At 35.7% G+C, this 14509-nt stretch overlaps 1 protein-coding gene across 3 annotated transcripts in view; it reads right to left on the reverse strand.

Moving 5' to 3' along the window:
* The window catches only part of LOC122807693 (twinfilin-2-like), an 882928-nt gene that overhangs the window by 92866 nt on the left and 775553 nt on the right, over positions 1 to 14509 (reverse strand). For all 3 annotated transcript variants that reach the window (XM_044078650.1, XM_044078652.1, XM_044078651.1), the window contains one exon: positions 1102 to 1227. In XM_044078650.1, the coding sequence (XP_043934585.1) occupies positions 1102 to 1227 (126 nt within the window). The remainder of the gene's footprint in view (positions 1 to 1101; positions 1228 to 14509) is intronic.

Below are 14509 nucleotides of genomic sequence, written 5' to 3' on the forward strand. Positions count from 1 at the left end.
CCCTTGGCTGGGGTGCCTTCTGTGTGGAGTCTGCATATCCTCCCTGTGGTCGCGTGGGTTTCCTCTGGGTGCTCCGGTTTCTTCCCACATCCCAAAGACATGCTGCAGGTGGATTGGACACTCTAAATTCAGGTGGATTGGACACTCTAAATTGCCTCTAGCCATGAGTGTGTGCATCTGTATGCCTTCTGTGGAAGGTTGGGCACTGGGCTGGCAACTCAACACCGTAAAACTCTACTGCCAATCATGAGTGAACAGGTGATCCACTGTGGCGACCCCTAACCGGGAAAAGCGGAAAGAAGAAGATTATTAGCTTTGAGAGTTGTATGACATTAAAAATGCAAAGGATCCCTAATCTTTTCACCTAAGCTGCGACCAACTCAGGCAAGATGGGACTTCAATTTAACATGTCATTCAAATGGCAGTACATTCAGGAATGCAGCCCACCCCCCCAAGGGTGAACTACATGTCAGTATTGAAAAATGAATCTAAGCTCTTGGGGTTCATGTGACACTTCCTCCTACAAATGTCACAGATATTCCTTCGGCCTTGTTGACACCACAATGCACCACAACACTTCATATTAAAACATATGGTGTGTTGCCTGCTTGGTGAACAGTTTCTTTTCCTTGTTTAGTTGAATTATTTGGCAATTGCTATTCAGTAACAACTCTGGATCCTCTGCATGAGATGCATGTCTTTCACTGAAAGTGGCAGTTGGCACCCCGATTCCATACAAAACATATGCAAGGGGTCAAATGTGCAACAAGGAATTCTTCTGCAGAAGCCCTCACTGCCTAATGAATACAATGGACCTGGCCTTTTTTGACTTATCAATTTAACTATACAGATGGGGTAGTATTGCTAACGTTCAGTTCCTACTTGAAACATTCTTGCAGCTAGGCTAGAAGCATATTATATACACAGTAGAGAGCTTTATTCTGCTACAAATGCAGGTAACTTACAAAATAGTTACATTTTTCCTGACATTTGCAATACACACATAAAATCTTCCTTGTAGCCTGAATATGTGTGGCCAAGTCAGTTACTGAAATGCACACAACTACCTCCTACTTAAGTATGCACAAGAAGATCACTTACCAGCTGTACGTAATTAATTTTTTTCTGCTGCAATAATAGGATTGCCTTTCTTGCTTCCTCTTGCAGTGGGAATGATATCCCTTGAAGGGTTTGATGTTTGCTCTCCACACTGATGTCTGTCTTTACCTTGGTAGAAACCAGAGAAACATATTATGACCATATCTTTATACCCAGACAATACCAGCATTCACACATCTTTGCAAAATGCTCACCAATTAGAGTATACTGTACAAAAGAGATAAATTTACAGTGAATCAGCAGAAAAAACAGTTTGACCACGCGCCTTAACAGAGTTACACATGACCAGTAAAAATAAATGGTGTGAACACTCAAGTGCAATGCATGTGACAGTAAAAATGTTTAAAATGCTAGTGGTTTGGCAGCAGAAAATACTAAATTCTAAAGCTTTGCTGGCATTGCATTTATTTATTTACTTACACACGAGACGCATTACTAGCTATTTAAGACACTAATGATTACAATTAAACTGGTACATAATAATGTGCATAAAGTATTAGCTTGTAATATTGATACTACTGTCAAATTTGACTTTAGTACTTTGTAACTACTAGTTTCATTTGTACAGTGCAGGAAATAGATATCAAATATAGTTGTCAAAATATAAATAAAAGCTTCTAAGCTGCTGTAAAATATCACTTTGCTCCCTGGTAATCCATCTTCTTGTTAATATTATGTAATATGACATCACAATGCACAGGCTCCATGCTACAGACCAATAAAGCTTCAAATGCAACCAGTTTAACATGGGATCAATAAACAGGCTAGACAGTGGAGAAGCCAGCCACTGCCTACTAGTCCATTCCGAGGAGACGGAGACTGCTCATTCCAATGCAGTCTGACATCTTTTGAATGCTAGGTGATCCAGCTAAGGGCTGAGGACAGGTGCCCACTATGCAGTTCGTGTTCTGTGGTTGGGTGGGGTGTAATGGGTCAAAAGACCTGGCATTGTGAAAATCACACTCATGCAGTCTTGTATGGAGTAACACCAAAAAACGGAAGCATCAGAATAATTCTCCAGGATGATGGTCTCTGTCGCCCGGTTTACAGGTTAACAAGGGAAACTGGTGGTCAGCAGGATGCAGAAGATAAAAAAAAGAAAAACAGAGACGGAGAATTTTAAAACACAAAGAGCCAGGACTGCTACAGATTTGTCTAGCTGCTGGAAATGTGACACCTAGCTGCCTCACTACACTGTGAAAAGTGGACTTTTAAACATACAAATTAAAAAAAAAAACATTCAGGAGTTGATGTAATGGTCACATACACAGGCTCCAGTTAATCAGCAAGAAAAGGTTTACTTACTTTCAATTGTGTAAAAAAGCTACCCTTTTGCCATTTTTTTGAAACAGCATTATGAATGCTGTTTTCTACCACACAGCTTCCCAGATGACAGTGTGGTATCCTTTTTCCTGCACCTTTTCTGTCCAGTTGTTACAACCTTAGCCTCTAGGCAACATATCCAAACCATGCTGTTAAAAAGCTCTGAAAGTCAGCTAAAGTCTTCTTAAGACATTACAGATGGATTTCAACTAAACTGACTTCCTCAACAGAATCATTCAGGAAAAAGTGGAGAGTCTTCCTCTGAATGACCACACTGCAAGTTTTTTTTTTTTTTTTTTTTCTAGGAAAGGAAAGATCTGCAGCCCAGAATGGCTACATCTGTTTGAGAAACAGAATATTCTCTTGGTGAAAGGCAATCAGTGAAGCAGGGAAACCAACATATGTACATGGTAAGAAGGGGAAAAGCTAGGATAAGGTGGATGCACACAAGGATAACTTTAGGCTACTGCCATTCTCACTTAGCAGTGCAACTTAACTATTTGTCATGGTAGAGGAAGTAACAGGAACATTGCAATGGACTCCAGACAGGCCACCAAGCTTATGTCTGGCCTTTTTTGGAACAGAAATTATTCAAAGAACAAGGCCCAATTCATCTTATGAAGTTAACAAGTTTTAAAAGTTATGACTTAAAGATTTCCAAGTCTGTACGCACTCAGAAATAGTATACTTCCAGTAGTCTGGCAGTTAGCACAGAAGACTAAAGCTCTGCTTGCTAATGAATTGCTTCCTGTGCCAAGGGTACAGGGTTTGAATCTTTCCACCTTTACTTGCCTACCGCACGGCCTTGACCAAGTCACTTAGTCAGACAGTGCTTTGGGACAATTGGAAATTTGGTCTAGGCTCTTCAATGGCCTCCTGGACTGCACGCCTATGAACTTATAATGGCATAAAGAAATTGGGCTTAACATTCAGTATGCAAGGCTGCCATGTTCTTTAAGAAGCTTCTCTCCTAAAAGCCAGTGCAAAATAAAAGGACATGAACAGCATCAAAGAAGCTGTGTTCCTTTTGTCACTGTACCACTCACAGCATGGTTTCTGATAAGGAAAAGCAGAAAAAATGGACAGGGCAATGTACATTGCGCTATATCAGTTAAAAGAAAATTCACAAGAGGCTTTAATTCAGGAAACTAGTACCTGTTATAATGAATTCTCTTCTTCTAAGAGAAGGAAACCTTACTAATTCTTCAACATTTTTAAAACACATTTTATACAATGCACTTGTTTTAGAACTAAAAACTTGAGTTTCACATGTATTCTATTTCCACATTCTGAATGCCATTGAGTTTTTACCAACGTCTTTCCTTTTCAGCACTCTCGGTTTTGAACTAGCGCCATGTTTTAAAATAATTCAATGAACTGTACTACTATATTACACCCATGCTAATTTCTAAATGCTACTCACATAAGTAATATAAACAGTATTCACCTGCATATAAAAACTCAGCTGTTCACACAGGTGTGATGCCACACCACTGGACCAGTAATCAAGAAGCCTCAATCCTCACACCACTGTCAATAGAGGGGGGACGTTCACTGAGAGGATGACAAGTACACACTCAGTATTTCCAGATGCATCTCTCTGTATCAAGTGCAATTTCCCTTACGTGCACCCAGAGACCACAGTCAGTACAGGGCTGGTTTCTCACACTTTCTCCAGATCCCCAATAAGACTCCCCACTGGCACAGCTATAGAGTTGAGATCTTAGCTAAGTCACCAAGCCAAGACCTCTAGCACCCTCGCTGCCCAACCAGTGCTTCATGTCTCTGCCCAAGTAGCTGACACACACACTATTTGAGGTTTGATTTACACACACACACACACACACACACACACACACACACACACACACACACACACACACACACACACACACACACACACAAACCTGGGAAGGACTGGCACAGGTTCACTAGCTATGCTCCCTTCTGCCCAGACTATAAGGTAGTTTCTACTGCCACCAGTCAACTCCTTATCAGCTACTTTAAGGCCCTTAACAAGGGGTCTCCAATCTTACTGTGTAATATTAATATTAACACAAATGGTAGGTTGACCAAGAGCAAGGATATTAGGAGTGGTCCACAGTGTCACCAAATAAATATGCAAGTACTCTCAAAACTTAAACATCTCTTCACAAATCAGACACAATGAAAGGTTTAAATATATTTAATAGTAAATAATAAAAGAATAAGACACTACTAAATATATATTCACAGTGACATCAGAGTTAAAAAAAACACAGTAAATATTTAAAACAACATTACAGGACACTCTCAAATAAATAAAAAACATCCAAACTAGGCTTCACTATATTCCTGACTGAATCTAACAGGATTAGACTATAACCTAAGAACTTACTAATAGAGCATAGCAGATGTGGTGAATGGATCTTCTAGTTGTTGTCAGGTTCAAGACAGAACACAGAATGCTCCGTCTTACTAAAAGACTTCTCAAATTAATATCTCAAATATTACTACTGGGACAACTTGCAGACTCGCATCATACCTTGTCATCTGACTGCTAGTTCCCAGACCAAACAGCCATTGATGAAGCTGGCATTATTTAGCATGTACCTGTAAAAATATACAGACAAGGGCTCCTCCTCAGATCTCTGGCAGATGCTGGAAGTCATAAAACAATTGTATTTCTTCATGCTTTCATGAATAGCAATTACTTCACCCTAAAGACAATACAGAAACTTTCCTAGCGCAGACATTGTGTCTTTTGTACTACTGAAAAGTGAAAGATACCATATTTTATGGCTTAGCCATAAAGTAATTTAAAGTTATTTTTCTGAAGTTACCCTCCTGTATTCCAGTTTCCACTGTTAATATATATATATATATATATATATATATATATATATATATAGACACATTTAAACAGTTATAATAGTTCATGTACATTTCTGTTCTTCCAGTAGAGCACACTGTGGCTACATTTCAAACAGCACTCTGCAAATACCCTTTTCAATAAACATGTCTGTACAAGCAGTTTAATATACACATGACATACAGTTCTAATACATTTGTAACAAAAGCATCTTGTATAAATCATTTCGATATTCACCAATGACATACAATTACTTACAAAATTCCAGCTAGCTAGGCTGGCAGTATCTCCTTTTGTCACAAAAGGTAGCATTTTTTTTCTATTAATTTTTGTCACACTATTTGCTTTTTTTTGTAACTATTTAGAAAGTTAGCTGTTGACTTGTGCCTAGGATATGCTGACAAGAGTCTTAAGACTAGTCCATTTGTGTGCTAGTACATGCCCAGTTAAACAAAAAATGCCTATGGCCAGATATCATTGCTGAAAGGAGTCTTCGGACCAGCCCAATTAACAGTTAAATGTTCAAACCAACAAATAAATAAAATAAATACGTTTCAAAGTGTAACAGTATGCTTACATATGATAAAAATTAATGCGTTGTTTGATGAAGACAGCACATTTTTACACACTATGGCTATGCATGTCTACAGGACATAAACTGGAGGTACATTTTTAAAATGGTAGTCTTTGTAATTTCCTGAAATTATGTTTTTACTCCCATCTCTGACTATGCAATACCAGAGGGACAGCACTACAGGGGTAGAGTGTGTACTATTACATCTAGTTAAGATGATAAATAAAAAGGAACAGATTTGCATAAGAACAGGTACACTACCAGCTCAATTGAACAGTTTTTAAAGCTGTGGAAAGGCATCACTTGAGCAGGGCTTATACAGATTACAAGTAGTGATGTGACATGCAATTGAAAACTTGCCTATTTCAGAAATGCATTTTAAAATACAAACACTGACAGACTACAGGGACTAATTCCACATTAAATAACCCATTACACTTCAGCATGCCATCATTTTACTGTTCACAAATATTGAACAAAATGGCACACAGCCTGCCCCCCAAGAAGGTTACTTAGTCTATCACACTGAGGAGCAAACATTTGACAAACAACAGTATTAAGCGAGCAATAATACCTTGTTCATGGCATTTCTTGACACATGAAACAAATGACAAGTATATATTTCTTCTGTTTTGTCAACAGGGTCAATCATGTCCTTGGTTTAAAACACTAATGCTTGTAATACCTAAAGATTCCTTTTGCCATTGGCTCCATGCAATCAGCTTTACACCTTGCTCACCTTAGATGGTAAGCACATGCAAGTCTGGCAATATTCTTATGGTCAAAAAGACACAGAGACAGTCACTTATAAAAACAATGAAAGAAGACCTGACCAGCACAGGCCCCTTTATCCCCGCTTGGAACACAGAATATAATATTCAAAGCCTGTTATGGAAACAGCGGTGGTGCATTCCTCGTAAATTTGGTTTTGATTCCAAAGTTCTGTCTGTAGCCATCAAGCTGTTTTTCAAACAATATTATACACCCACAAGCAGCTTCTCATGTTGGACAAAGATGCTTATCAGAATTACATCAAGTGTGTTACCAATTCCCAAAACATAGCGAGTAAATATCAGCAGATATTTGACAGATCACTTTGCTGTGAATAAGAAACTTTGAAGTAGAAGTCCACAGCACAAAGTACACCATGTACCACATATATTTACTTCAAACTCAGTTAAATTAATACTTGAATTTAATCAAATACACCAACAGATTTTTAGACACTTCTTGATATTCAACTATGCAAGAATTCTTTGTTCGCAACACTAAAACATTGCCAAATTTCTAAACATTCATCTCTGAGCTAATTCAAATAGCATAACAATGCCAAAGCAATTCCTACCATAAATAGCAACCACAGAAGCCATAACAGTAACATATAATAAAATGAAACACACTGGTACATTTTATAGTAACAGTACTTATATGTAAAGAAGCATATAAAAGAGCTAGACAAGTGTTTTTCAAGAAAAGCTTTGCCGTTCTGCACCAGCTGATTGGGAAGTTTTACCTCAGACTTCTGCAAATACACATGCAAGTCCTAAGGCTGCACTCCTTTGGAGTAAAGAGAGTATCTAGTTTGGTTAAAACACTGTTCTCTTTGTTTTACTTATTACCAGAATGCTTCTCTTTGTTTTACTTATTGCCAGAATGCTTCTCTTTGTTTTACTTATTGCCAGAAAGCTCCTCTTTGTTTTACTTATTGCCAGAATGCTACTCTTTGTTTAACTTATTACCAGAATGCTTCTCTTTGTTTTACTTATTGCCAGAATGCTTCTCTTTGTTTTACTTATTGCCAGAATGCTTCTCTTTGTTTTACTTATCACCAGAATGCTTCTCTTTGTTTTACTTATTGCCAGAATGCTTCGCTTTGTTTTACTTATTACCAGAATGCTTTTTCATGTATATCATGCACTGATTTTTTTTCCTTCAGGGATTCAAATTTGCTGTTTAATGCATTCATTAACTTGCAGTTTTGTGAACAACATTTTAAGTATTGCTAATAATACTTGTAAATCTGTTGGCTACCCACTAGATAAATATACAAATGCTAACTGCTGGTATCAAGACAGTCTAAATGTAGGCTTGTAACACCTATGCCACAATCCAGTTATTCTGTTCTACTACAAGCAAATTTTAAGATCTGTGGGAATGTTATCAAGTTTTCCATTCATTCTAGGCTGGGAGTTAATCTTTTTGATGTATGTTGCTACCTTTTAGAGCTCTCTTTACACTACTATAATCATAAGTAAGATATCAAAAGAATGTCTATAAAGGCTTGACAGTGTGGGTAGGGTGATAATGACCACCTGAAGATAGGATGGCAAAATAAATCATCTACTCTTCAGTTTAGATAACATTTTATCAGGGTCAGCTGCAACAAATAACATGTATAGCTACTACATACACAACATTCACAAACACATACTGGTACACATAGGTGAATGCATTTAACACAAGTATCTGGATATACATTACACAAATATGTAGGTGTATATCTTCTATACACACACAAACATATACATAAATACATATATATATATATATATATATATATATATATATATATATATATATATCGTAATAAAACCGACTAAGCGAACTAATGAAGAAAAATAACAAATAACTAAAAAACTTCAAGTCTAATTACTGATTGGTTCTAAACAATTCCCCTGTATTGTATACTGTTTTTCATTTGTATGCATTGTTTCTCTGAAGAAGTCCTATACACAGAATAAAGGATGAAAGCACTAAGGAAACTGCTCTGCCTGTGAGTTTATTTGCATACTCTCCTAGTTTAGTCTTGAAGTTTTTTAGACATATATATGTATATATATATATACAGCGACAGACAGAGAGATATATGTGGGTACATAAGTCTGTATATTCTGTACAACTCTGCCTGACATGTATTGTACATTCACTTCTATACACATGCAAATATAAAGTGCCCATTAAATATGTATTTAGAGTGTGTGTACACATGCATAAAAATAAGACAAGCTGGGGTATACATGGTACATATATTACCACACAAACATACACAGGTGTTGTGACACTCAAACCCTGCCAGTCACTGCCTTACAAACCAGGTTGTGCTATCTTCTGTGAGCACACTCTAGCATGTCTTACAGAAGTTAGAAAATATGTATGTGGTTGCTAACTTTATAATAATCCAAGAACTACTTCAAAGATCATTTTAATTAATGTGTTCTTGGTTTGCATATTATTACAATTTAGTAAAATATTTCCATTCGTATAAACTGCATATAAACTTACCAAATCTAGACGACAACAAAAAGCTGCTCTTAAATTGCAATAGCTATTTTCGGCACAACAGAACAATGAAATACTGCAGTAAGACATTATTTTCAAAATGTAGTCACTGAGGAAGATGTGCATTGCTTCCTTCTTATATTATTTAATGAAGGATTGATTAATTGCTATCTGCACACAACATTTTGTTTGCTTCTTGTTAACTTGCCTGTCTACTGCCATTTATATTTTTCCAGGCAGAGACTGAAATAGGACCACTTAGATCAGTACTTTACCCTGGTTACTAAAGTGAATAAATAAATACATTAACGTGAAATACAAGTATTTGAATAATGTAAAATTCACTAATACTATGAGGACTACAGACATACTAAAGTCAACATTTTACTTCTTCTGCTATGATAGAAATTAGGAAATGTCTATTATATGCATTAAGAAAACATCGCAAAGAAAATGAAACAATTATTGCAACTGCAAATCAACTATTATTTATAACTACTGCCTTGCAAGAAAGAAGACCAGACCAGTAACCAATTCAAATGAAAAATCAAAGCCCCAAAACCTTGAAGACACAATTTTGTTTCTTCAGGGTTTCAGAGCTTGATTTTTTCAATACCATTCACTTCTATTTCTTTTGCTAAAGATAGAATAATTCCTTTCTCGCAACAGGAGCTGTGACCAGACAGCTAAAAATAACTAGAAAAAAGATATAAAATTGGTGTGGAACAAGGTAAACTATGCTTATTTTACACAAAGTTACTGTCTGATCTCCATTAACTGTCATTTCATAGTTATAAGCTATATGACCCTCTGTATTAAAAATAAAACACCTCATAGCAAAACATAGTGTTTTCCACTGTGATATTTTTAACTTCACACTCCCTTGCATACACACATAGTTATCTCTAATAAGGAACCTGACTGGCACAGACCGCAAACAGATAAAATGCTGATCAAACAAGCAACAGATATTAGCTGTCAGTTTTCTTTTCAATGAAAGTCAGTGAACATATGTTTCACAGTAGGTGGTGAAGACTCGGGAAGACATCATTAATCTCTTTCTCTCTCACTGTGTCTTCCTCTGTAAGCTTTCACTGGGTGAAAAAGGTGAGCAAACTTTACTTCTTTGTGTTAAACAGCAATTTCCATGAAATATTCACACTCACTAACAATGGAGAACTACTTTTTAAAATCTAACAGCTTAAGAAATAGGCAAACATACATTAACATAAAAGAAAACCAACAATATTAACATGTTTCTATAGTTACATTTATTATACACCACATTCTTTTTTATAACTATCATCAGTCCAACATTACATAAATTGCTCCCTTTCTGCCCTCCCTTAAACTTCGCTCCTCCTCCTCCTGTACATTATTCTGCATGTATTCTTCACACAATTTCCATACATTTATATGTAATTTGCTCCTTCCTTTTTCTAAAGTTCCCACTTCCAGTCCTTTTACATCTATTACAGTATTCAATAATTCAAATACAATTGGTTTAGACTTTGAATTCCATTTTCTAGTCATTGTTTTTTTGGAAGTCACCAGAATTAAGCTTAACAAGATCTTACTATGTCTAGGCAATTAAGATCCTGTGTCCCAGCTCAAAAAAAAAATTCTTATTTACACCCATTAGCTCACCCAATATTTCTGACACAATACTCTATAGGGAATTCATAAAATCTGACAACACATTACACTCCCAAAACATATGACCCCAGGTACCTCTTTCTTCCACATCACACCTCCATCATTTGCTATCTACCCGAGGAAAAATTCTTTGAAATCTGCTTGGGATATAAAAATACCTATGCAAACACTTGCAAGGAAATTAACTTCTAGACTTTGTTACATACTTGGGAGCCATACATCTGCCTCCTATTGTTCCCTTGAAAATAGCTTATCCATTCTTGCTCACAATCTTTTTTAACCTTTTCTGATTATAGTTATCGTGCAATATTTTATATGCTCTACAAATTATCCAGCTTCCGGTCTGTTTTTTTCTTATCTCTATTCCCCTCCTAGATGTGAAAAAACACTTGTGCTTGTATGCTTTCAGAAAACATTAACTTTTAGCCTTAAGAAAAAGTGCACTGGCCATATTTAAATAAAACAAAATTAGCAACTGTTACATTAAAATACTAAGGCTGCTAGGGAATCTCTCACTTATTCATTTCCAGTAGTTTCAAATTTTAGGTTTTACTGAACTGATTGCCCTTGTACCTTCACATTTTGCATTTACCTTAGCAAAAAATGCTCAGGACTTTCAATATTAATTGCCTGCAGGTTCAGACAGCTTGGCTGCATGGAAACATAGTCAGGAATGAGGAAAAAAAAACCCAGCTAACAACTCTGCAGATGCATAGAGGAATCTTTGTCAGTTTCACTCATAACAGAACAAAATGTACAACTGCCTTTTTGACTCTCACTTAACATTTGCTAAAGGGAAAAAGACAAGCCAATATCATTGTCTATGCAGGAAATTTCAAACCAAAAGAAATAGACAAACAGAGGAAAAACAAGAAAAGCAATGGACAAAGTACACTCCAAGCAATATCAAAAGGAATGATACTGTAGTTTAATAAAGTAAGGTTAGCGCTTTTGTGCAGGTCAGTGCCTGCACTTCTTCAGACAAAAAAACATATTGACAAAATCAGTTAAATACCTTCTCTCGACAAATAACCACACCTACCAGGAAACACATGAGCAATTAAACAATTAAATACAATCAAATACATTAACCCATGACTAAACACAAAAATTGTTCTATTTAAAAATCCATTTAAAAACTGGTATGAGTGGTGAAGTATTAGCAGGAATTTCACTAAAACCAAGCCTAAAATCTATTATAAATCTATGCGTGTCCTAAAAAAAGTAATGGTTAAAAACATGCTCTATCAAAATAATAAATATAGTGTTACACACATTTACATGAGTATATTTAAAAATGTGTAAGCCCTATGATAGGCCAATGGACACACACAAAAAATTTATACATAAATAAATATACATAAAAATAACAAAAGGACTCATCTCATTAAACTCTCTAGTTTTAAAATGGAGGCAATGGAGCACACATCACTGATGCACGGATATCTAAAGGCATCACATCAAAGTTGCCATAAAAGCTATATTTATTATTTTGATAGAGCATGTTTTTAACTATTACTTTTTTTTGGACACGCATACATTTATAATAGATTTTAGGCTTAGTTTTAGTGAAATTCCTGCTAATACTTCACCACTCATACCAGTTTTTAAATGGATTTTTAAATAGAACATTTTTTGTGTTTACTCATGGGTTAATGTATTTGATTGTATTTAATTGCTTAATTGCTCATGTGATTCCTGGTAGGTGTGGTTATTTGTTGAGAGAAGGTATTTAACTGATTTTCTCAATGTGTTTTTTTTGTCTAAAGAAGAGCAGGCACTGACCTGCACGAAAGCGCTAATCTTACTTTATTAAACTACAATATCATTACTTTTGATATTGCTTGGAGTGTACTTTGTCCATTGCTTTTCTTGTTTTTCCTATGCAGGAAATCTAGCACTTCTCAAGGCTTATATAATCCTGTATTATTTTTCAACCCAATTTGCTTAAAAAAACACTTGTTTTTAGATTAAGCCAACAGCATTAATCCAGACATTCACCACTGCAAAAATAACAGACATCTCAACTCCACATATAATATAATTGGTGCACTTTTACAACCTATCCTCACTCCATCTGCCACATATCACAGCATATTAACTTAAACTTGCTTTTGTCTAGCCTTTCTTCTCTTTTTACATTGTAAAGCCTCTATTTCTTACAACTAAAAAGTATTTGTTTACTTTAATATCTTTAACATATAACATTATTGGAAAGACTCACCCCACTCCAATGTTCAAAATACCCCTGACTGCATACTACACAAAACTGTTTTACTATATAACATGCAGTTTGCATCATGAATTGTTTTACATAAATACCATTAAAAACAAAAAAAAATTACTTACAATACATCAATATTGTTAAAAACAAAAAAAAAAATTACTTGCAGTTACTTTTTCTCCTTTTGTTGTCCTTCTAAACAATAATGACAAAGTGGGGGTATACACTTTACAGTCCACCAACAAGTTTAACAAAGTAAACAAAAGTCTAATTTTTCTCAGCTACTTTTTCTTGCAAAGCCATATTTCTAAATGTGATTGCTGATTTATACCCACACATTTATTCACTAATTTCAGTGTTGCTGGTCTTATTTCTGTTCATTGCTATCTTTCAGCACTAAACTTTGGTTCAAGTTCAAAGCATTCCTGATTCTTGTACTCATTTCCTGTGCTTTTTATGGTCTCAAAAGCATTTTCCTTTGGAACATTGGAAAAGGTTTGTTTAACTGACAAAGTCTCTCTATGAGCATTACTGCCAGAAGAATGTGAAGCAGAGTCCCTTTCGGTTTGGTGGTTCACTTTTTGTTGGATAAACTTTTGCATTTCCTCCTTAGCCTGTTCTACATCAAAAGATGCCTTTCATCTTCCACAAAAAATATTCTGAAAGGAGCTGGATACAGCAGCTTGAATCTCACACCTGCCTCTTGACATTACCTGATTGCTGGGATACATTTGCTTCTCTTCTGACTGGTGTACAGTGAATAATCATTTTCTACATACACTCTGCTGTCTTCATTTTTCAATATTTTCCCTTCTGCTACAGTTTTGTCAGGATAATCTCTTTCTGCTGGTATGAATGCATCTTTACTAATACAGGTCTTGGCTGATTTCTCATAGCCAGGTATGGAGTATACACTCGATGTGCCCTTTCAATTAACAAATCCTGCTGTGAAATATCAGTTCAGTTGCTAATTTGTGCTTCCAAAAAATTAATATAGTCTGCTCCATCCAGTTTCTCTGGTAAAGCAGAAAATCTCATGTTTTCTTCATGTGCTCTGTCTTCTATCCATACAATTTTTTTGAAAGTACTAAGCCAGCCTTTTCTTCATTGTAACCTCTGATTTTTGCACTTTATCAGTTCATCTGAATAGCTAATTAAAGCTTCTTCTATTTTTTTCAGCCTTTTATAATTTGAGTTGATATGCTCATTCAATGTTTCATTTATTTTAATCACATATGAGTACATTTTATTTATTTTTGTCTCTAAATTACTGGAAGACATCTCTTGTACCAGACCTGAAGTCTGAACTGCTTTATGCTGAATAGCTGCAGGAGTCTTAACAATTAATGTTTTCTCGTCACCTTTTTTAGCTGATCTCATTTAGGTTCTCTAAATTTCTTCTTTGTTGGCATCCATGCAGTCTACTTACTAGCCAGTAACTGAACTGTACTCAAGCTGGCAGAATTACTAGCTCTTACTACTC

The sequence above is a fragment of the Protopterus annectens genome, chromosome 7.part1 (genome assembly GCF_019279795.1).
Source record: "Protopterus annectens isolate FY-2018-M chromosome 7.part1, PAN1.0, whole genome shotgun sequence".
Lineage (NCBI taxonomy): Eukaryota > Metazoa > Chordata > Ceratodontiformes > Protopteridae > Protopterus > Protopterus annectens.